The 21206-nt window shown below is 47.7% G+C and overlaps 4 protein-coding genes across 9 annotated transcripts in view; 3 read left to right on the top strand and 1 right to left on the bottom strand.

Annotated features, from left to right (window-relative positions):
* FYCO1 (FYVE and coiled-coil domain autophagy adaptor 1) overlaps positions 1–5927 on the top strand; it is a 41887-nt gene extending 35960 nt beyond the window's left edge. For all 4 annotated transcript variants that reach the window (XM_065665547.1, XM_065665551.1, XM_065665548.1 and 1 more), the window contains exons 17-18: positions 1460–1569; positions 2295–5927. In XM_065665547.1, the coding sequence (XP_065521619.1) occupies positions 1460–1569; positions 2295–2370 (186 nt within the window). In that variant the 3' untranslated portion in view covers positions 2371–5927. The remainder of the gene's footprint in view (positions 1–1459; positions 1570–2294) is intronic.
* Positions 5928–8908: 2981 nt separating this feature from the next.
* LOC136007601 (C-C chemokine receptor type 9-like) lies at positions 8909–12857 on the bottom strand. The gene is made up of 3 exons (XM_065665552.1): positions 12823–12857; positions 10681–10741; positions 8909–10202 (listed from the first exon to the last, which is right to left on the bottom strand). The coding sequence occupies exons 2-3, from the start codon at positions 10696–10698 to the stop codon at positions 9015–9017; spliced, it is 1206 nt and encodes a 401-aa protein (XP_065521624.1). The 5' UTR covers positions 10699–10741; positions 12823–12857; the 3' UTR covers positions 8909–9014.
* An 877-nt stretch (positions 12858–13734) lies between these two features.
* TMPPE (transmembrane protein with metallophosphoesterase domain) lies at positions 13735–19858 on the top strand. Of its 3 annotated transcripts, none has more exons than XM_065665545.1 (3): positions 13735–13826; positions 15451–15533; positions 16204–19858. In XM_065665545.1, the coding sequence occupies exon 3, from the start codon at positions 16293–16295 to the stop codon at positions 17607–17609; it is 1317 nt and encodes a 438-aa protein (XP_065521617.1). In that variant the 5' UTR covers positions 13735–13826; positions 15451–15533; positions 16204–16292; the 3' UTR covers positions 17610–19858. The 3 variants fall into 3 exon arrangements, with proteins under 3 accessions (XP_065521617.1, XP_065521616.1, XP_065521618.1); XM_065665544.1 differs by having other exon boundaries at positions 13740–13826; positions 15419–15533; XM_065665546.1 differs by lacking the exon at positions 15451–15533 and having other exon boundaries at positions 13745–13826.
* The window catches only part of GLB1 (galactosidase beta 1), a 47467-nt gene continuing 40003 nt past the window's right edge, over positions 13743–21206 (top strand). The window contains exon 1 of the mRNA XM_065665543.1: positions 13743–13826. Within this exon, the coding sequence (XP_065521615.1) occupies positions 13773–13826 (54 nt within the window). The 5' untranslated portion in view covers positions 13743–13772. The remainder of the gene's footprint in view (positions 13827–21206) is intronic.

The following is a 21206-nucleotide window of genomic DNA, read 5'->3' as shown; positions in this document are numbered from 1 at the left end:
CAAAATTCTTCTTTTTCCCCCTCCTCTCTGCTCTTAAGCAGAGGCCACAAGGAGACAGATGAAGCAGTGAGACACATACTTAAGTGCCTTGATGGTGTGCAGAATTGATTTGCTAGTGCCCCAGTTACCAGTTTGTATATGTGCTGTCTGTATTTCCTGAGGGTTATGGATTAAGTGAATCGATGTTATTCAGCTAATTACAAAGTTTTAATGAAGACAGGGCAGCTGCTGGTTTAACCCACTGTGGTAAAGGGAGGACCGCACTTGCAGCGCTGTGTGCAGTTCTGTTGTCCTCAACGTAAGGAGGACATGGAGCTGTTGGAGCAAGTCCAGAGGAGGCCATGAGGATGCTCAGGGGCTGGAGCACCTCCCATACAAAGATAGGCTGAGTACATTGGGGCTGTTCAGCCTGGAGAAGAGAAGCTGCGTGGAGACCTCAGAGCAGCTTCCAGTGTCTGAAAGGGGCTTCAAGGATGCTGGAGAGGGACTCTTCATCAGGGACTGTAGCGATAGGACAAGGGGTGATGGGTTCAAACTGAAACAGGGCGAATTCAGGTTAGATCTAAGGCAGAATTTCTTCCCTGTGAGGGTGCTGAGGCGCTGGCACAGGGTGCCCAGAGAAGCTGTGGCTGCCCTATCCCTGGCAGTGTTCAAGGCCAGGTTGGACAGAGCCTTGGGCAGCATCGTCTGGTGTAAGGTGTCCCTGTCCATGGCAGGGGGTTGGAACTGGATGATGTTGAGGTCCTTTCCAACCTAAACCATTCTGTGAGCCTATGAATTCTAAGGCAGTGATTCCTCTGGGGCAAGAAGACATTTATCGTGTGCTTTAATTCCCTCCATGGTTACTAACTCTATGTAAAATCTTTTTTTTCTTAGGCTGAAAGCTGAATGAAAAGTGAATGTTGCTTTTTGATACATCTATTTGATAAAACTTTGGGGTTTTACAGGCTTGTCCTTGATCTGTGTCAGTTGCTGTTCTGACAACTGTCTTTGGTAGGGTTTTACAGCAAGATAGATGGTAGGACATACTTTTGCTGTCAGCTTAGATAAACAATTCAGATTTGCTGAGAAAGCTTATTTTATAATGCTGGGAGTATAAAAGCAGATATTGCAAGACATACTTAGCTAAATCATGTTCTTGGATATATTTAATGGAGCACTGCTGATGTTAGTAAACTTGCTTAGATTAACATCAAAAGGATGCGGATTTGATTCTGTCTCTAAAGCAGAGATTTATAGCCATGGTTTAATGATGTAAAGAGGTTATCGAAGGAAAGCAGATGTCTCAATGTGAGATGTTATTTTGGGTGACTTTTTAATGCTAATCAGTGAAAATAAGTAGTCTTGCAGGCACAGAAAGACTTTGGGAGCTTCAAGATGGCTCCAGTATGAATATGAAGGCAAATGTCAATTTATAGGGCAAATAGCAAGTTTCATTTTGATTTGTATTGAATTCCAGGTTCTTATTCCTATGACCCGCTGCAACTCTCATAAGGAGACTATCAGAGGACAGGTGAAAGTCAGAAACTCTGGAATCTACACACTGATATTTGACAACACATTCTCTAGGTAGGTCCTTGCTGGGTGGAATAGGTGAAATAAGCTTGGTTTTACAGACTGTGGAACTGATCATGGTCGTGAGGGGTACTCTGTCCATCATGGTCACAGTCTGAGAAAACCTCTTTGTGAGATCACTGCTGTAACTCAAAGCAAGGGCAGGCTGGATGTGAGGAAGAAACTCTTTACAATGAGAGTGGTAAAACCCTGGCACAGGTTGCCCAGAGAGGTGGTGGATGAACCATCTCTGGAGGCATTCCAGGCCAGGCTGGATGTGGTTCTGGGCAACCTGGTCTAGCTGAAGATGTCCCTGCTCATTGCAGGGGGTTGGACCCAAACCATACTGTGAGTCTATGATCAGATGTACCAGTATTCTGCCATTCAGAAGTAAGTATGAGGAACTGATCCCAGCCTGCCAGAACATCTTCAGCCTGAGTTTTGGTTCTTGTTTGGTTTTTAAACTTCCCCCCACCAGAGTTCGACCCTTCTGTCTCAACATCTGGGAAGGTAAACAGAAGTAAGCAAGTCACTTGTGACTATTCCCAAGACAGTTTAGTCAGGATTGTCATCTTATATTAACTATAGCCCTGACAGCCGTTGCGCAGGCATACTTTTTGTTAACAACGGTCAGTGTTTTGCCTGAGCATGAGCTGAAAGCCTGAATGGATTTTTAAGGCTTCCTGTCTAATTGTCTTCAGCTAATGTGATTATCTTTCTCTCTTTTTTTCCCTTGACAGATTTATCTCAAAGAGAGTGTTCTATCACTTGGCTGTCGAGCGACCTGTCATCTATGATGGAAGTGATCTTCCATAGCCTTGACTTATACTGTGTTATTTTAAATTAATTTTTTAAGAAACGATCTTATTTATGTACACAGAAGCATTATGATTACCACTGCGCTTGAAGACTTTGAAACTATGCAATAGTTATAATGCACTTAGAGAACGTGTATACACTAAAAATGGAAGCCTTTTTAGGAACACTAATGGTTCTGTACTGTGTACAGATTGCTGAAAAGCCATGTTCTTTGATTTAAGAGGTCGAGAATCGGTTTCAGTGCGGAGAAAAGTAAGTGTGGGGGAGTGTTAATGCAAAGTGAAATTTTGATTCTTTCCAAAAATCTCCTTCAAAAGGAAATTTAAAGAGAAAAAAAAAAAGTGTATTTTTGTTGACCTCTTCACTGAGGAGTAGATATAACCACTTACATTCTGCTCTGCTGCTCCTGCAGTTAGAGCAGCAAGTATGCAATGCTTCAGTCTTCACAGGCATATATAGTAATCCATCTGGAAGATTTTATCTTTTCCAGGTTTTATAAACAGCAAATGTAGGGGATTCTTACATTTTGGGATAAGATTTGGTAAGTCTTACCTGGCTTTAGAAGATGCTGTGGTACTGAATGCCAGTTACAAAACAACACAACAGGAAGCAGCAACTCCTTTCACTTTTTCTCACCAGCATCTGTAAGTTGGTGCACTGAAACCAGCGCTTATGGTGAGTACCAGTAGCAGAATCAGGAGTGTCATTTGTAGAATGAAGCACTGCTCACTGTGGTATTAGGAAAAGGAGCATTCCCTTTTCCTGCTTTAGCACCTTAGTCATCAGCATTCACAGGGAAGCACAGTTTCTGAGGAGGTCAGCAGTGTCTCTCTCTCTCTGGAACACATGGAACGTAGCAGTAATGTCTGAATCGGTCTCAAAATGTCCATCCAAACCCAAATGCATATCCAGCCCCATGAGCTCTTCACCCAGTGCTGGTGTATTCTGTCCCTTCCTACCCCTTGCACTTGCCCTAGCCAGCTGCTAACTTTGTCTTGGATTTGGGGATAAAGCTGGCTCTCAATCCTGCCTTTTAGGGAAGGCTGGGTTCTCATTTATGCAACATTTCCTTGCAAACCATCTGCTGTCTATATAGAATTTCAACTTTTTGTCAAAATACCCAAAAGCAGGGGGGTTTCTCTTTAAAAATCCTGTCTTCTAATGGAAAGGCAAAACATTTGACAGGAGAAAGAAGAAAAGCTCTTTCTCCTGACCAGCCTTCCTCATCATTTTAGGTGTGTTTGATTTCTCATGATGTTGTTCTCCCAGGGAAACCTCAGACCTGGAAGGTTTTAGCACAGCATTTAGTAGAAGGCCAGCACAGCCTGCCAGGAACCCTGTAGACTCTTGGTGGCTGGTATACAAGGGGTCATAGTGGGAGACAGCAGATAAACCATGAGGGGAAAGAGCAGCACAAGCTGAAGCAGATGATTTAGGGGAGGGGAAAGGGGCAAATCTTGTAAGTGCAAAAAAACAAGGGCAGGGATTTGGAGGGATCAGCTCGACTAGGGAAGGTAGCCAGCAGAGTCCAGCTGGGGTTTATGGGCTGCAGGTCTGATCCATTACCTATAAGGGATCTCCTACACCAAAAGGCTGGTTGGTTAAAAGGTGGAGTTCACAGGATAAGTGTTAGAGATTCAGTGGTTGGACTTGATGATCTTAAAGGCCTTTTCCAACCAAGTTGATTCTGTGATTCTATTTACATAGTAGCAGCCAAGGCAGAGGGAAATTCTGATTATAGGAAAGGAAAGAATACTGCAGGTGAAGCTGAAGGTTGCTGATCATTCATTCCAGTTGTTAACAATGCGTAAATCCAGTGATCTTGGAAAAGGTAGTGAAAGGATGGTTCCTTTTCACGGAGCACCTAGATTTAGGTGTCTGGTTTATCCAACTCATCAATAGCCTTCCCTACAGATGCCTCTTCCTGGAATTGGTGGTGTGCTCCCAGCCTCTGCCAGGCACCAGCGGAAGATGCAAACTGGTTTTCTCCCCTCCTGAAGGCACAGGCTGCAATGCAGTTAAACCCTGACCTGGCTGTGTGCATGGCAGTGAGATGGACAAGAGACTGAAGTGGGCAATAAACAGGCAATAACCAGCACATGGATCGGTTGGTGAATTATGGCAGATTTCAGTGTTGAAGCTATGTTTTATATTTAATTACACAAGATTATTTATTGCTTAAAAATGTGTACCATATGCTCTGCAGCTTCACTGAGCTGCTCCTCAAGTTTTCCTTTAAGCTTTCAGGTGTGTTTTTTAAAAGCATTTTGCTGTTGGTTTAGCTAGAATACTAATCTTACTAGGATATCTTTCTTAAAATGCCAAATGTAAGGTAAAGGGACACTGTCAAGTATCTTAGGCCAAAATAGGACATACATCTCTGCTCAGAAGTATTTGAAATGTCTCCATTCAAAGTTCTTTGACAGATTTGCCTCTTGATTTCCTCTCTGCATCCCAGTTCTTAACATTTGTCATCCTCTGGCAAGTATTTTTAATTGTTTTAAGTATATTTTAAGTATTATTAAGTATTTTAAAGGTTATTAGCTCTTCAAGTAGTTGCCTCCATCTAGTAAGGCAGGTGTTTCCCTGCAAGCCTTTCACGTAATCAGTCCTGAGGCTGGCTGAAGCAGATGAGGAGAGGAATAAAAACACCGGATTGTTTTTAGTTAGCATTTGTGTCATTATGGTACCTTTTCTTCAGGTTTTCCTGCCCCATGGGAGTAGTTTTATGGGGCTTTATTGCTCTCTGAAGGACGACGCTAAGAGAAGGAGCCAGAACCTGTACTTTAAAGATGAAAAGTTTGCTTTTAACCAAGGAGAGTATCTAAGAGGGAGAAAAGATTCAAAAGATTAAATACTCAGGCTGGTAAAGTACCACAAGTGGGCTGGAGTGCAACTGCTCCAAGCAGCTATGCAAGAACAGGAATCCCATCATGTCAGTTGGAAGAAGGAGCCTTTTCCACCTCAGAGGATGTGCAGAGCAAATAGTAAAGCCCTTTTAAAACTGATGATGAAATGAGTTGAAAGGGATGTCACATTCATGTGACAAAGAGCTCAGCAGAAGCAATTGGGGTTTTTCCTGGGTGCTGGAGCAATGGAGGGTAGTATTTGTTCTTATGCAGAGGTTTATGTGAAGGAAAGAATACAGTTGCTTTAAGAAATGACAGTGTTCCTTTACTCAGCGTTATTCCATGTTGCTTTATGACAAACCACAGAGATGTATTGCACCAGAGTGTACTGCGTTACAAGACAGCAAAGCTACAGAAGCCTGTCTTTCCTCCTTACTGAAAATGGAAATTGCACTATAGTTTTAGTTGTGCTCAGTCACTGAGATTGTAACTTGTTCAGAAGCATCTTTTGGTCTTAACTGCCAAAGAATTGCAAACCCTTTTCACATCAAACTTCATGCTTCAGATAGGGGAAAGAGAGATTTACGTATCCCAGCGTCTGTACAGTGACAGAGATGTAGACGGTTGTGTACTGGGATGTTTCTTGATGCTTTTTTCCTCTTTTTTTAACCTCAGGAATTAAATAAAACTCTCTATCACTGAGAATGTGTGTCCCTTTTCTGTCTTGTAGGGAAAGCTCTGCCTGGAGGATCCATCAGGTGATTGTATGATTCTGCTTATGAGCAAGAAAGAATTTTCACAAGATAAGGAAAATAGGAATCAGTTTGTGATGCTGGTGGAGAAGGGCCACATCTGTACAGCAAAACAGAGCAACAATAGACCCATAAATCAGTACTGCGTGAGCTGGACCCCAAGCTAGAGGAAATACCACTGTGTGCTGCTGGCTCAGAGCCACCAGCAAAGTTCTTCCCTGTGAGGGTGCTGAGGCGCTGGCACAGGGTGCCCAGAGAAGCTGTGGCTGCCCCATCCCTTGCAGTGTTCAAGGTCAGGTTGCATGGGGCTTGGAGCAACCTGGTCTAGTGGAAGGTGTCCCTGCCCATGGCAGGGGGTTGGAACTGGATGACCAATAAGGTCCTTTCCAACCCAAATCAGTCTATGAGTCTATGATTCTATGGGGATGAGGAGTTAAAGTGAAGGGTCTCAGGGTGATGAAGCAATGCTTAAGGCATAGAAAAGCCAAGCTTTTTTATCTTCTCCTTCAGAAAAGGGACAGCAGAGGAGGCTGCAGCCCAAAACTAGGAACAGCTGGGTGAGAATGGCCTTAAAGAGAGGGGAAGGGAGCTGTGGAAGATCCCAGACTTCTCCAGTGTTCCATCAGCCGCTCGGTGGCCATCCTGCTGGAGCTGTGGGTAAGGCACAGTGTCCCAGGGGACATGTGAGAGGCTGCAATACCCCTCACCCTTGGGGAAACCTCCCCTCCAGAGAGAGCATCAGCTGAAGGTTGGGACACTCTTGGGAGGGAAAGGTGGATTTTGGTGGGATAAATCCAGCTAAAACCTCAGGGCAGGGTGACGGAGCAGCCCCAAGACCACAGGCAGCCCTGGTGAGGCAGACCCCAGGAGAGAAAACCTGTCCTGGGGGTGCTGGAGCCCTGACTCAAGAGTGGGATGTGCGTGACCCTGTCACAACCTGACACCCAGAGTGCTGAAAGTTCAGGGCCGTGTCACCACCCTCAGCAGTTTCACTCGCAGACCAAGCACGGAAGTTTCCCACCGTGGTTTGTAGAATAAAGATGCTTTTACCTGCTCTGAGAAGGCCCCAGAATTCAGGCTCCCGGGGCTGGGGAGAGGCTGTGCAGGGATGAGGAGCTCGAGGTTGCGGAGCAGGACCACGGGTCAGCAGCTCTTTGGTGCCTGTTCTTTTGCATGACTCAAGGGCTCTTCTGAGGCTGGGAGGACCCTCTGTGTAGGAGCATCCTCATGCCCAGCCCTGGGAAGGGGTGGTGGGGCTCAGCTGCTACAGAGAAGCATCTTCTTTCCTCTCCTGGCCTCACAAACCTGCCCTCCTTCCCGAAACTGCTGCTACCGCTCACCTCAGGAGCCCAAACGTGCTCTGGGGTGCTCCGCTGCGGTCTCACATCCCAGGGGTGAAGTAAACCCTGTTAGCAAAGGTTTCCTTTTGCCTGGTGTGGGAAGGGCAAGTCCTGTCATTGGAAACAGGATTCCAGCCTGGGAAGGACATGGGGGAAGCAACAACCAGTTCATCCTCTCAGCATATGTGGCAGTGCCTTTATTTGATAGAATTTCAGCTTCCGTTTGCATTTAAGCTCAATGCAAATTGCAACCTCCTCCTCCCTCACCAAATCCTTCTTAGAGATGTAGTAAAAACTCACATCCATCTTTCACCATTTTTTTTTCCCTAAGGAAAAGATACAAAAGCTTAAGATTAAAATCTTAATAAACACGTATGAAACTAGAACTCCATCTAGCTGGAAAAGCACCACCTAAACGGTGCAGAAACTTGTGTTCATCAACCTGCTTTAATGATCAATGTACAATGAAAACACCTTCTACCTGCAAGAAATAATAATGACCAAGAAATAATGACCAATAATGCAAGAAACGATGACCACGAAGCAAAACGATTTCAACGTGGCTGCTTAAGACAAAGCCTCTGAGCACTACAACTTGCAGCTGAAGACTGGGAGATGCAGGACAGGCAGGGAATGGCCATGGGCACTGACCCTGGCACACCAAAGGTCCCATAGAAGTTGTGGGGTGCATTAGAGCACAGTGCTTTGGGGAGCTCCTGCCTCCACCAACCTGGAGTTTCAATCTAGTTTCCATTAACGTTAGGTTTGACGCTTAATCTCTATCTTACTGGCCCCAGGCTAACTGTATTTTCTCACCGTTAGCAAAGATGCTAGTGAATAGCCAGCACTCTGTTGACCCACGGGCTTGGGTTTGCTTTCTGGTTTACTATGGCTTTCCCCCACATGGCAGATATCCCCAGGACAGGCAGCTCAGTCCTGATAGCCTTGAATTTTTATTGTGAGGTGTGATTTGGTTCCAGTATCAAAATAAGGAACTGTAGCAAATAAATTGCACCCAATTTCACCTTACATCACCCAGCTCAAGTATAGAACTACTTCTGCATCAGCCACTTGATAAACACAAACTATCGGCCTTTCTTTGCAAGAAGAATCACCTGCACAGGCACAGCAGAGCAGAGTTGTGTCTGCACAGCCACAGAGAGCAGCACTTGCTAGTGCAGTAAACCTAGGAGCTAAAGGCTGCCCTCCATTAGAAGGGAGAGGAGCTGCTGTAGGAGCAGGCAGGCTCCCCAGCCTGGCCACCTCCATAGGAAACTGGGTGGACAGCAAACGAAGGCTGATCCCCCTCCTGCTGCTGCTTCTGCCTCTGTTGTTGCTGTAGCTGGTTTACCACCTGCCTGCAAGGCTTGTTCTGTCAGGCTGTGGTCTGAGCTGCAGATGGGACAGGTATTTACAGCTGCCTCAGAGACAGCTTTTGTCCTCTATCAGTTCTACTTATGACTATGGCTCCATTTAGCTGCCCTGTGCTGAAGGTTTCTCTTCCTTTCAAGCCAGCAAGCTCCAGCTGGATCCCATACAGCAAGGATGGGGCATGCAAGCAGCCCCCAGCCCTCCCCACTCCTCTAGGAAAGTCTTTGGGATATACGGTTTCCAAAGAGTCTGGTGCTCCTCTGGAGCAGGGCAGAGACAAACACTAACTTACAAGAAGACTTGGCAAGGAGGGGCCATAACAGAGGAGGTCAATGGCTGGACTTGATGATCTTAAAGGTGTTTTCCAGCCTGGCTGATTCTATGACTCTATGATTAAGTGTGTGCTTGAGAGTGAGGGAGCTCCTCACCCGCCGCTTCCCCAGCACGGCGAAGGACCAGTGTGAGCTGTGCTCGTGGCTGTTGCAGGCAGAGGAGCACTGGTCTTGGCTCCTGCTCCAGCGGAAGCCACCACTCGGCATTGCCCTGGCCAGTGCTGTCCTGAACCGCTCACCAGCAAAGGCGTAGAGAAAGGGGTTGAGGCAGCCATGGAGGAAGGCGATGCTCTGGGTGACCTGCAGCGCAATGTCCAGCCGCCCGGCAGCATCACAGCTCTGTGTCGCCCTGGCATAGGTGCTGATGGCTTTGACCAGCAAAACAGTATTGTACGGGAACTGGGAGAGGAGGAAAGCGGTGACGATCATGGTGATGATCCTCAGTGACTTCTGCTTGTGGGGTCTTTTGGCTTGGAGGAGGGTGTTGATGATAAGGGTGTAACAAATAATCATGACAAGGAGCGGGAGGAAGAATCCGAATGTGACTTTCAAGGCCAGGACAGTAACTCTGAAATTCATGCTGATGGTTGGTGGATATGTGATTTTGCAAACTGTTATGTCACCCACCTGCATGCTTCGGCTGTACATGATTTCTGGGATGCACAGGCTCATAGATGTCAGCCAGACAGCCCAGCACATCACTTTGCTGCGCAGGAGCTGCCTTCGCTTAGAGGCGTTAGCTTTCGTCACCTGGACAATAGTGATGTACCGGTCCAAGCTGATGCAGGTTAGAAACAAGCTGCAGCTGCAGAAGTTGATCTTATACATACTGTTGACAACTTTGCACATGAGGTTCTTGAAGATCCAGCCATCGGAGGCAGCCTTGGCCAAGAAGGGGAGGGTGAAGAGGAGGAGCAGGTCTGCAATGGCCAAGTGCAGTAGATAGTGATCCATCATGCTCCTCCTCAAGCAGTGTTTGCAATACACGAGCACGACCAAGGCATTTCCCACAGTGCCCACAGAGAAGATGAGCCAGAAGAACACGGGCAGGAAGGCCCGAGCAAACTGCCTGACCTGCCTTATGTCACACATGAAGTCCATGTTGTTCACTGGTATTCCATACAGGGACAGCTCTTCGCTGTCGTTCCTGTAGTATTCCAGGTTGGTCTTGCCAGGGTGGGTGACCTGCAGTGAGACATAAGGCAAATTTGTGTTGAGAGGTGGCTCAGTTAAGCATAAATTTGCCTCTCTCCACCAAATGCAGTTGAAGATCCCCAATATATTCCATTTCAGATGGGAAAGAGCAAAGGCTGACAGTGAAACACAGCATGTTTCAGACTGCTTGAAGTGTGTGGCATGTCAGAGACGTATAAAAATGACCTGTTGAGTAACAAAGTCTTTACGAAGGAGCAGTTCACCACCTCCAGCCCACTTCAGCTATTAAAATGGCAGGTGGTGAGATCTCTGTCAGACCATTCAAATCACTGTTGGCTCAGCAGCTTCAAATACAGAACAAAATGCAAAATGCCCCCCTTGGAAAGAGGTGGGGAAAGAGGCTTCTTGTGGGACAGCATCAATGGCTCAAGAGAGGCAGAAAATTGATGGGGGCAAAGAGAGAGGAAAGTAAAAAGGAGATGACACAGCATCGTAGCTGTATACTCACTACACTTGCAGCAGACATCTTCACCCAGAGCTTCACTCAGTCTTGAAGGAGGCTCCGTGACCTGGAGAGGAAAGATGCAGGGAAAACAACTGCTCTGAAACAGCTCTGAAGTACAACTGTGACTTTGTGCTGTCTTCTTATGATGTAAAACCTCAACCTTTTGAAATGCTTCTGGCTGGGAGACAAACCAACCCCACAGAAACTGGCGTCCGGGTTCTAATTATTTAGCTGTTTTCATCATCACACCCAGCAGTCACATCACTTTGAGGTTTATGTGGGCTGAGGTGGGTGTGTGCTCTCTCCCGGGACCCCAGCCCAGTAAGACCTGTTACAGGCTGTTTTCTCTGCATGGTTTAGGTGGCTCAAACACAACGTTGTCTTTTCAATAGTAAAGGGAAGACCTGTCACAACCATCATTTTTCTGCTCATTTTTCAGGCACAGCTACAGGCTGGGCAGAGAAGAGATTCAGAACAGCCTGAGGAGAAGGACTTGGGGGTGTTGGTTGATGAGAAAATGAACATGAGCAGCTTCAGTGTGCACAGCAGGTTGAGGGAGGTGATCCTCACCTCTGCTCTGCTCTCATGAGACCCCACTTGCAGCGCTGTGTGCAGTTCTGGTGTCCCCAACACAGGAAGGACATGGAGCTGTTGGAGCAAGTCCAGAGGAGGCCATGAGGATGATCAGGGGCTGGAGCACCTCCCATATGGAGGCAGGCTGAGAACATTGGGGCTGTTCAGCCTGGAGAAGAGAAGCTGCGTGGAGACCTCAGAGCAGCTTCCAGTGTCTGAAGGGGGCTACAAGGATGCTGGAGAGGGACTCTTCATCAGGGACTGTAGCGATAGGACAAGGGGTGATGGGTTCAGACTGAACCAGGGGAAGTTCAGGTTAGATCTAAGGCAGAAGCTCTGCCCTGTGAGGGTGCTGAGGCGCTGGCACAGGGTGCCCAGAGAAGCTGTGGCTGCCCCATCCCTGGCAGTGTTCAAGGCCAGGTTGGACACAGGGGCTTGGAGCAACCTGGTCTAGTGCGAGGTGTCCCTGCCCATGGCAGGGTGTTGGGACTGAATGATCTTAAGTTCCTTTCCAACCCAAACCAGTCTGGCATTCTACGATCATACCACTCACACTCCACAAAAGTTTCCAAATCACAGCCCAGGCTCAGTTCCAGTTATGGAGAAAACAATGATTTGGGCTTGGTTTTGGATGAGCTCAGCTGAGACTGGGCACCACACTCCAGCACTTCCAAGTGGAAGGAGCTCGGATGCTCTGTACTCAACTGCAAAATCCCGGCTAAGGTGCCTCTGTACCCTCAATAACCCGTTGTCATGCTGAAACTCCTCCTGCAGCGGGTGTAGGCTTGTATGTGACAGTACCTCTGTGCAGTGTGTGGCACATGGCTGCCTGCCAGTGGATCCATGGAAATACCCCTAACTCCAGCTAGTTTGGCCCTCAGTGTAATGCAGTCATCCCTCATTGGGAGAGCTGCGCTAACTGCAGTATGGTAAAGGCATGCCTGTGGATAAAGCCTCTCGTGCAAATGATCTTCATGTCTTTTGGTCTCTCCTTCATGGATCTGAGCCTTCACATTCTGTATTTCAGTGACTTTAATTAGACTTAGCTTAATTCTCCCTAGAAGCAAAGTAATAAATGTAACTTATGCTACCCACGGCACACAGACGCTTCCACTGTCCTAAGAGTCTCCAGAGCAGAACATGGGCAGCTGCTTATCCTGTTTGTTCTTTTTCTGCCACGTCTCACTTATTCAGTGAGCACAGTTTACACCAGCACCATTTTTACCCCGTTGGTGGGAACAGAAGCAGGAGAACAGTGTGAACCTTACAAATCCTCTTGCCAGACTGGTTCCCTATTTGCATCCTTGCTCAGGGATGTCCCCATTTCAAACCCAAGCAGAAACGATGGGCTCAGTTCTTGCAATACCAGCCTGGATCGTGAAATAACCTGTCACTTCCCTCCAGCTCATGTCATTACAAAACTAAGCATCTCTGTTTGCCTTACACATACATTGCTTTCATGCTCACCAAGAGAACTTGCAAGTGTAACACTTCTTTCTGGTTTGGTTTAAGTGGGGAAATGACAACTACCAGCATTTCTTCTGTGTCTTCGTTTACCTCCCACATACTCACTTTTGAGCCCAGTTTGGGGTTGACTTTTAACCTTCTCATTCAGTGTGTGTGCTAATGGCAGAGGCACACGCAGCTCCATGTGCTGAGCTTGAAAACCATCAGATTCTGCGGAAATAGAACAGAACTGGGGGTTACACCCTCTGCTGAGGCTGACCGAGAGGTTTCCTTTTCTCACAGTGAAAACTGCTCTGTGCTTGCACTAGATCTCTCTCTACCCCTACCAGGGTAAAGGGAAGACATTCACCTGCCTCCATCCAAACAGGCCCAGCAGCCCCTCAGCTGCTCTGTGTGTGGCTGTGATCCAATGCCATAGATTCCCAGACTGGTTTGAGTTGGAAGTGACCCTAAGACCACCCAGTTCCAACCCCCTGCCACGGGCAGGGACGCCTCGCACTAAACGCACATCAGCTAAGGCTCCACGTCCTCCGTGAGGAGCATGTTTGCGCTCGGTGAGGTCGGTGCCTCACACACAAGCAAATCCCATTATCTAGGAAGTTTCTACAGCTCAGAACCCTCGACACAAGCCTGCCCATGACAGGTCCGCTCAGCTGCTCCTCGTTTCCCCGAGGCGAGGTAAAACAAAGCACCTGGGTTACTCCCGACGAGCAGGAGCTGCTCCCCGCTATGGGTCTCTCACCTTCAAGCAGGGACAAGACGACCCCGCATAACACCATTGCCACCCGAGACACCTGCGAGCACATTGCAAATCAAAAGCGTGGTTCTATCGAGCTATAAATCACAGTTTCAGCCTTTAAAGCTCCCGGTGCCCGGACCGGCGGCTGGCAACCGGGGCAGGGCCATCTGCGAGCGGGGCGGAGCGGGCCCTGACGACGCTCGTCGGGGCGGAGCGGGGCCTGGCGGAGCCGTCGTTCCCCTCCGCCGACACCGCCTTGTCCCGGGGCGCTGGGCTGAGGAGGGACCGCTCCCCCGCCGGTTCGCGGCTCCCCGGCATGCTGCGGCTGCTGCTGCCCTTGGCCGGGCTGGCGGCGATCCTCCGGGCCGCGGTGAGTCCCGTGTCCGTCCGTCCCCGCCGCTTCCTCCGGGGGCTCGGGGCGGCCCTGGGCTCTGCGGGGGTTGCGGTGCGGACGTGTCTGCCCGCGGGTGGGGGCCATTGGTTCGCTCCGTTTGGCGTTACCCAGCTCCGGTGGTCGCGGGTCGTGGTACCCGAGGCCGGTGGCTGCCGGGGCCCTCTCCTTGTCCCGTGAGGCCTGGGCCGCGCCGGGACCTCGCTGCCGAGCAGGGGCGGGCGGTGCGGCCTTTGCAGCGCGGCCGGGGGGACCGCGGCGTCCCGGAGCGCATCGCATGGAAGGTTGCTGTGCTGGGGAGTGTGCAGGGAGGGCAGCCTGCCCTGCTCTGCCCGGGCTCCGCGGCCGCTCCGTTGCGCTTGTGTGCGGTGGGTGCCGCAGGAGGTGCCCGGCCACATCCCGGGTCCCTGTGTCTGCTATAGGAGCCTGGTGGCTGGGGCTTGGAGCCCAGCGTTGATGTTCCCTTAGCGGGCGCTGCGGGTGGGTAAGGCAGAGGCTGCACGGAGAGGTGGTGGATGAGACATCCCTGGAGACATCCCAGGCCAGGCTGGATGTGGTTCTGGGCAACCTGATCTGGTTGAAGATGTCCCTGCTCACTGCAGGGGGTTGGACTGGGTGAGCTTTGAGGGTCCCTTCCAACCCAAACCATTCCAGGGATTTGCTGCAGCGGGAGGTTGTAGAAGCAGGCAGGGTTTAACAGGTTCCAAAAGAGGATTAACCAAAGTAAAACACATCGGGTTAATAAAACAACCCAAAGAGGAGCGGGCAAGGGTTTGCCTTCCGACATCCCTGATGCAGGAGCTTTGTCAGCTGGAGTGTGAGGAGAGCAGCCACAGACAGTGGTTGGGGTCAGGTTGTTTCCTTAAGCAGCATTTCTTATTGCTGTTGTCCAGACAGAATGTGGCCTGGTGTGTCGAGGAGCTGTGCGCTCGAACCAGTAAGGCGTTTCTTATGCTCTGATCTTCCTGCCTCTGCTGATTTGCAGCAGTAAAATAGAGTGGGTTTGTACCAGCTGAGAGGGCTGATGGGTCTCTGTCAACCCACAGCCCCCTGAGCAAGCCCTGAGGGCAGGGGTCTTGTTAAAACTTGGTCTAGTCCTCAAAATACAGCAGGGCTCTGTCATCACAGAGGTGCTGATGTGCTTTGAAATGTGCTGCAGGTAAGCGACCTGGGTTTGTAGACTAAGGGGCTCAAGCTTGCTGCAGGGCACCACAAGGTTGCTTTTGTGCCCTAGTTCTGAGGTATTTCTGGCTGTAAAGATAGCTTGCTTTTTCTCTAGTCAAGTGTGGGCTGAGAGAGGGGAAGGGTTTTGAAAGTGTGTGTATGCTGCTGCATGGCTTTAAATAAGGCAGTTTGTCATCTCAGCCTTGTCTCTACCATATATTATGAAAGACCAGGAGGTTTATTTTAACTAGAAATGTGCAGACGCTAGCAGAAGCCCTATGAACTCTGTGCAAGATACAGGGCAAACAGGGAATTACGGTGGGATTCAAACGTAACTGGTGCTTGCTTATTTACTTTCAGTCTGAATCAGAGATGCTTTAGACTTAGTGCTCCCTTTACTTCTGCAGGAGCAATGTGTGATGTTTTAGTCCCTTTTCAGCGTAATTGCATGTGTTAGACCAGGATACCCGCGAGTAGCTGTTGAGCCTTGGGAGTTGTACATGTAGTGGAAGTGAGCAGGAGGTGAGTAGCCAAAGTAGTGTCGTTTCACTGGTCCTACTGATTCTGAGGGCTTTGGGGAAGTGTTATTCACAGCTGGAGGCAAAGATACCTGTGGGTGATGCATCTCCTAGATTTTCTGGTCCCACAGTTGCATCTGATGCTGTTCCAGTGGGGATTTCACTGCTGCTGCAGCAGGCATTAGTAGAATCCCTTGCATTCGGTAAGGATGATGTGAGGTGATACCTGCTTTTGAGATGGAGCCGGCTGCTTGGACACAGCAGAAAACGTGTGTATGTGAAGTTAACAGCAGAGCATCTTAGTCCCAGAACGTGTGTGAGGCTTACAAATACAGTAATGATTGTTCCCAGACTTGTTGCATCACTGTTGTGATCTGCTGCCATCTACTATAAGGAAGTCTTAATGAGGAAAGAGTGTATTAAAGAGTAAAAGGGGGTGGAAGGAGTAATTGAGGGAGGCAGGTAGAGAGCTTGAAAGGGGACTGCCAGAATCCAGTGTTTTCAGTTGTCTGGTTTATTCCACACCAGGAAGTCTCCTCTCTGTCTCTAGGACAGTGATTCTGCATGACCCAGTCTCTTGTAGCATGTACAGAGTAACAGTCCTTCATTGCAGGCTGGGAAAAAGGGAATGTCTGTGCTATTTTAAATGGGCTGATACTGGTTCCTGGTTGCAGGCTTTGTTGACGCAAGGCATCCCTTCATAACCACATTATTCTCTACTGGAGACACCTGCAGAACAAAAGGGACCGCTTGGGAAGCCAAGATGATCTCCTTCAAGCAAGCATCCCTTGAAGCAAAGGCTGCAGTGGCTGCAGCGGTGGTTTTCCTCTCCATGATGCTGTCGCGGAGCTACCTGTCAGAAAAGCTCGACTTCAGGATGCGGCGCTGGCTCCTGAGGCTGCAGATGGCACTGTTTGCTAATGCACTCATGTTGATAGGATCTCTTCACGTGTGGAAAAGTGTAGTTACCACGTTCTCCAGGGCTTCGTTTGCCAGCTCGTTCTGTTTCATGCCCTGGAAAATAGCTGTGTTCATGTTTCTGGCTCTGGCTCATTCAAGCTTCTTCACGATGCTGTTTCTTGTTGCGGAAGAGCCCTATTTCTTTTCTTTAGCTGCCTACACTTGCCTGGGGGCCTATATCATTCTGATGTTCTTCCTTTTCACTCTAGGCTCTGTAGAGCAGGCTTACAAGTTGTTGACTGGGAAAGGCGCTAAGGCAGGCACTGGCCACAAGAACAGATCAGCGATGAAACCAGTCTTGGCGGTGCTGCTGACTGTTGTGCTGACTGTTGTGGGGCTGTTAAATGCCTCCCAGCCTCCTGCTGTGAATTCGGTGGAGGTTCCAGTTCACAAGCTGCCCTCGACAATGAACAACCTGAAAGTGGTGTTGCTTTCAGATATCCATCTGGGGCCTACAGTTGGGAAGACCAAGCTTGCCATGATTGTGAGAATGGTTAAGGCTTTAAAACCAGATATCACTGTGATTGTTGGGGACCTGACTGACTCTGAGGCAGAGATCCTCCGACCTGCTGTTGAGCCTCTTGGAGAACTTGCTTCCCCTCTGGGGACTTACTTTGTCACAGGAAACCACGAGTACTACACATCAGATGTTAGCAACTGGTTCGAGCTGTTAAAATCGTTTAACATTCGGCCGCTGCATAATGAGAATGTGAAGATCGTTTCACCACAGAGCACTGAGGACTGGTTCTGTCTGGCTGGCGTTGATGATATTGAAGCAGATGCCTTGCACTACTCGGGACATGGCATGGATTTAAAGCAAGCCCTGGAAGGCTGTAGCAGCGAGCATGCGATAGTGCTGTTGGCTCATCAGCCTGTTGCTGCCAAGTGGGCCCTTCGGGAGAGACCAGACATCAACTTAATTCTCTCTGGCCATACTCATGGAGGGCAGATTTTCCCGCTAAATGCCGGAGCTTATTTGCTGAATCCGTTCTTTGTTGGCTTATATAAAGTTGGGCAGAACACCTTTGTGTATGTCAGCCCGGGGACGATGTACTTTGGAATACCCATGAGACTGGGCAGCAGAGCTGAAATAACAGAGATAATTCTCCGTTCTCCTTGAGGAGTTTTCCATTTGACAGACTTGGACCATCCCTTTTGGTCAGTATCTTGGCTCTTTCGCTCTGGAAGCCCGTCCTGTTTCAGGGAAGCTGGAGAAGATACCTTGGGGTGGACTTCAGCAGGTTCTGTTAAGCGTGAGCAGAAAACACCAAATGTATGAAACAAATGGGGGCATTTTAAAATACTGAGGAAATTAATTCTTTGTGTTATTATTACTGAGGTTCTGCATTTAAAGATAGCACTGGTGTGACAATGTGTCCTGTGCGTGTTCAGCAATACCTGTGTCCTGCAGCTGCTTCGTGTTCCACTGTTCATTATCCATCAGGAGCTGCCTTCTCCAGTCTCAGGCAGGTGAAGTTCTGTTCTCTTGCAGTGAAATCATTTGTGCATGTTTTGCAGAAGCGATTGAAGAGCATCCACGAAGTCTGTAAACTCAAGAAGCCTTTTGCTAGGGATGTTCTGGGAAGCGAATGGTTTTAAGGGTATTTTCTTAGCTGCCTGCAGCATGCGCTAGGGCTTCCAGTCTGTGTTGTTACCAGTACAGTAAGTTACCATGCATCAGTCCTTGAAATCCATTTTTTTTCCCTAGTTCTAAAGCTGGGGAGGCTGATACCCAAGGGTGAAGCAGCTGTTGTTTCTGCAGGCATTTCCCCCAGAATAACTGGGCATCTGATCATTACTTGCCAAAAATAGCTCCCGTAAGAGCAAATAAGAAAGGAAACTTGGAATCACCAAACTTCTCTTGCTGTCTGTGCGTACAGGACCTCATATATAAAAGCAGAAAATCCAAAGCTGAAATAGTCTCTTTTCATTCTGCATGGTTTTTGTTGATGCTTAATTGATCTTCTGTGATTTTTCTCTTAACAAGAGTAAGGAGATGCTATCTGAAAACAATGCAAACGGGTTAATGCTTGAACTCTGTTTGGGGTTTTAATGTTTCAAGTAAATGGCGCCCTGTTTGAGAATACTGAACTCTGCAGCAGGTGACTTCTCCTTAGTAGCGTTTGTTTAGCAGTGTCCTGGTTGTCTGATAGGCACATAGCAGAACAACTGCTACAGAAAAATGAGGGATGGAGATTTTCTGTCTTTCTTAGAAGGGCTTAACACAAATCCGTATAATTCTGGGCATATAATTCCATGCAATTCTTCCTTTTTTAATCTCTTTTCTCATAAGAAAGCCAGGACTTAAATTCATGTGTGTGTCTCATCCAGGATGATGAAGCAGTTGACTTCTGTACATCTTCCTCTCTTCTCCCTTTCAACCCCGGTGTTGCTGTATGAAAACCTTGAACAATACCAGTCTGGGAATCCTGCCTCTGAAGTCTGTAGCTGCAGGATGTCCCTTGCTTTGTCCTTCTGCCCACCAGTACCTGGGTTCCGCTCAGGCAGACCCATGTAGCGCATGGCGAAAGAGATCAGTGCTTACACAGGAGACTGAGGATGGCAAGACCAGGTGGTGTTCAGTCTTTTCCTGCTTTCCTTGTGATCCTGAACCAGACACACTGCTTGTTGGTTCTTCAGCTCCTGTCATCCTTTTGCGGGAGGAGTGTGGGGTGTTGAACAGTGCCACAGGCTTTGTGAAGTTGAGCTTTTCTGTCTGTGACATTTCAGGTTCACTTCATCCAATGCATTCAGACACCCCTGCCCTGGCAGAGTTTCTAACTGCTAAGCTGGTTTTGTACCCTCTTCCCCTCTTCAAAGGCTTTCATTTTTACTACAGAGTATTGAGTAATAGGGCAAATGTGTCATGTGCTGGAAGGCTGGTAAAAGACTTGGAGGAGTCAATGAAAACTGAGCACCACATCAGCCAGGCTCCTTACTTGCCGGACTAGATAGTTACTGTTCCCCAGTGCCTACAACTTGGTGAACTTCTTTATGCTTGTGCAATAATATCTGCTTAATTATCCTGAAGTTTCCACGTGTATTTAATACTCCCCATATGGGATCCAGCTGAGGTTCTTTCCCATCAGTAGTGTAGTGTCAAACGGTCTTATGTAGAGAGAATCTTGATAGCCTGTATCCCTCTCTTTACTTACCACCATGCCTTCAGTTAAAAGCAGTATTCTGGGCTTAGTAGTGCGGAGGATTCCCTCTAGGCCAGTGGTCCAGGAGGATAGCTTTTCACTTGTTAGGCTGAGAGTTAAGCTTAACACAGTAAATAATTCCTTATTTATTAGATGGAATACATTTTTAAGCAAGTTTCCTCATCAGGATGCTTTTGTGGGACTGGTTTTAGGTAGTATTAGTTTCCCAGTGGGTTGCTAGTTTTATCTTTCTCTTTTTTTTCCTCTCCTTGTTACTTCTCTCTTCACTCTGTCCCACTGTGTGCAAAAACCTAGCTGAAGTGGGCCTTCCATCACAGGGGTGCATAGATGGCTTCTTCGTTACTTTGTCCATGCCTCCCTTAGAAGATCTCTGTGTATCCTTTCAGGACCAGATGCACATCCTTTTAGAAGTGGTCATATTATCATTTCGTGAAGCTACTGAGTACTCCCAGTGGAATTGAGTTCTTCTATGTTAGTTTCTTTCTGTCTCTCCCTCTGAAACCTTGATAGTTATCACTTCACATGGTTTCTTTCTGTGCCAAAGCACTTCAAAGCCTTTACCTGATTTGCCTTTTTCTTTTTTTAAGCATGGATGGAAAGGATTCTAGATCAACTTTGTTTTTCATAGTAAGAGGAATTAACCTCTTGTGAAATCTGACAGCAATCCCTAATTGTCCTTCAAGGTTTTTTCCATACTTTTCCCCATTTGACTTGGATATTCACCATGCAGACCTATGTTCAGTATTCCAGATGGGAAGAAAATTGCTGTGCTGCTTTTTTTGCCTATAATGATGTTTCATTTGGTGTGTATGGAATGTGTTTGATTTGGAGAACTTAAATGAATATATATTTCTTCCTAAAAAGGCCAGTTGAGGGGTTGGGAGGAAGTTAATCACTGTAAGAATAATACCAGAATAGAACAGTATCATCACTCTGTGGAAGTTATATTTATTACATTAAATAATCAGTATAGAGTGGATTTGAAACTATGTAAATTATGGTATAACAAATGCTTTAAATGTTGGGATTTAATAAAACTTTATTTGCTTATTAAGAAAGATGCCTCTGAGGACCTTTTCTTTTGTACCGGTATTTACTGTAGCAGTTCATGGTGAATTGTTCTAACACGCTAGTTCTGCTTGCCAACAGAAAGGTACTGACGATAGATGCGAGTAGTTTGGGGAAGTCTTGCACCAGCACTGTGAGGCATGGTGGGAAGTGGGAAAGGTAAGGCCACTTAAATTTGCCTCATGCCTCTCCCAGGGGGAAGAAGTGCAGTTTGAAGAGATGAGGATGTGATGCAGAGAAATGGAACACTGCAGTGGCAGAGAAAAGATGTTGAGAGGACTTTTGGGGAAGGAGCAGAAGAAAATGCGTAGTTTGTGTTCATCAGTTTTGATACTTGAGCTTTAGGGTAGAGTAGGGGGTGTTCTATGCTTGAATGGTCTCCATAAGAGATTCTAGAAGTACTCATGGGTGGAAGGGTTCATTGAAGATTTGTATCCACGTTTGTTAGTTTTCCAAGTAAGCAAAAAACCCTGTTTTATAAATCT

The sequence above is a fragment of the Lathamus discolor genome, chromosome 2 (genome assembly GCF_037157495.1).
Source record: "Lathamus discolor isolate bLatDis1 chromosome 2, bLatDis1.hap1, whole genome shotgun sequence".
Taxonomy (NCBI): domain Eukaryota; kingdom Metazoa; phylum Chordata; class Aves; order Psittaciformes; family Psittacidae; genus Lathamus; species Lathamus discolor.
Note: the sequence above shows the minus strand (reverse complement) of the source record. Positions and strands in the feature narration are given on the sequence as shown.

What these genes read in the sequence shown, in the direction of transcription:
- TMPPE (XM_065665545.1), top strand. Translation starts at nt 16,293, where the DNA reads ATGATCTCCTTCAAGCAAGCATCCCTTGAAGCAAAGGCTGCAGTGGCT.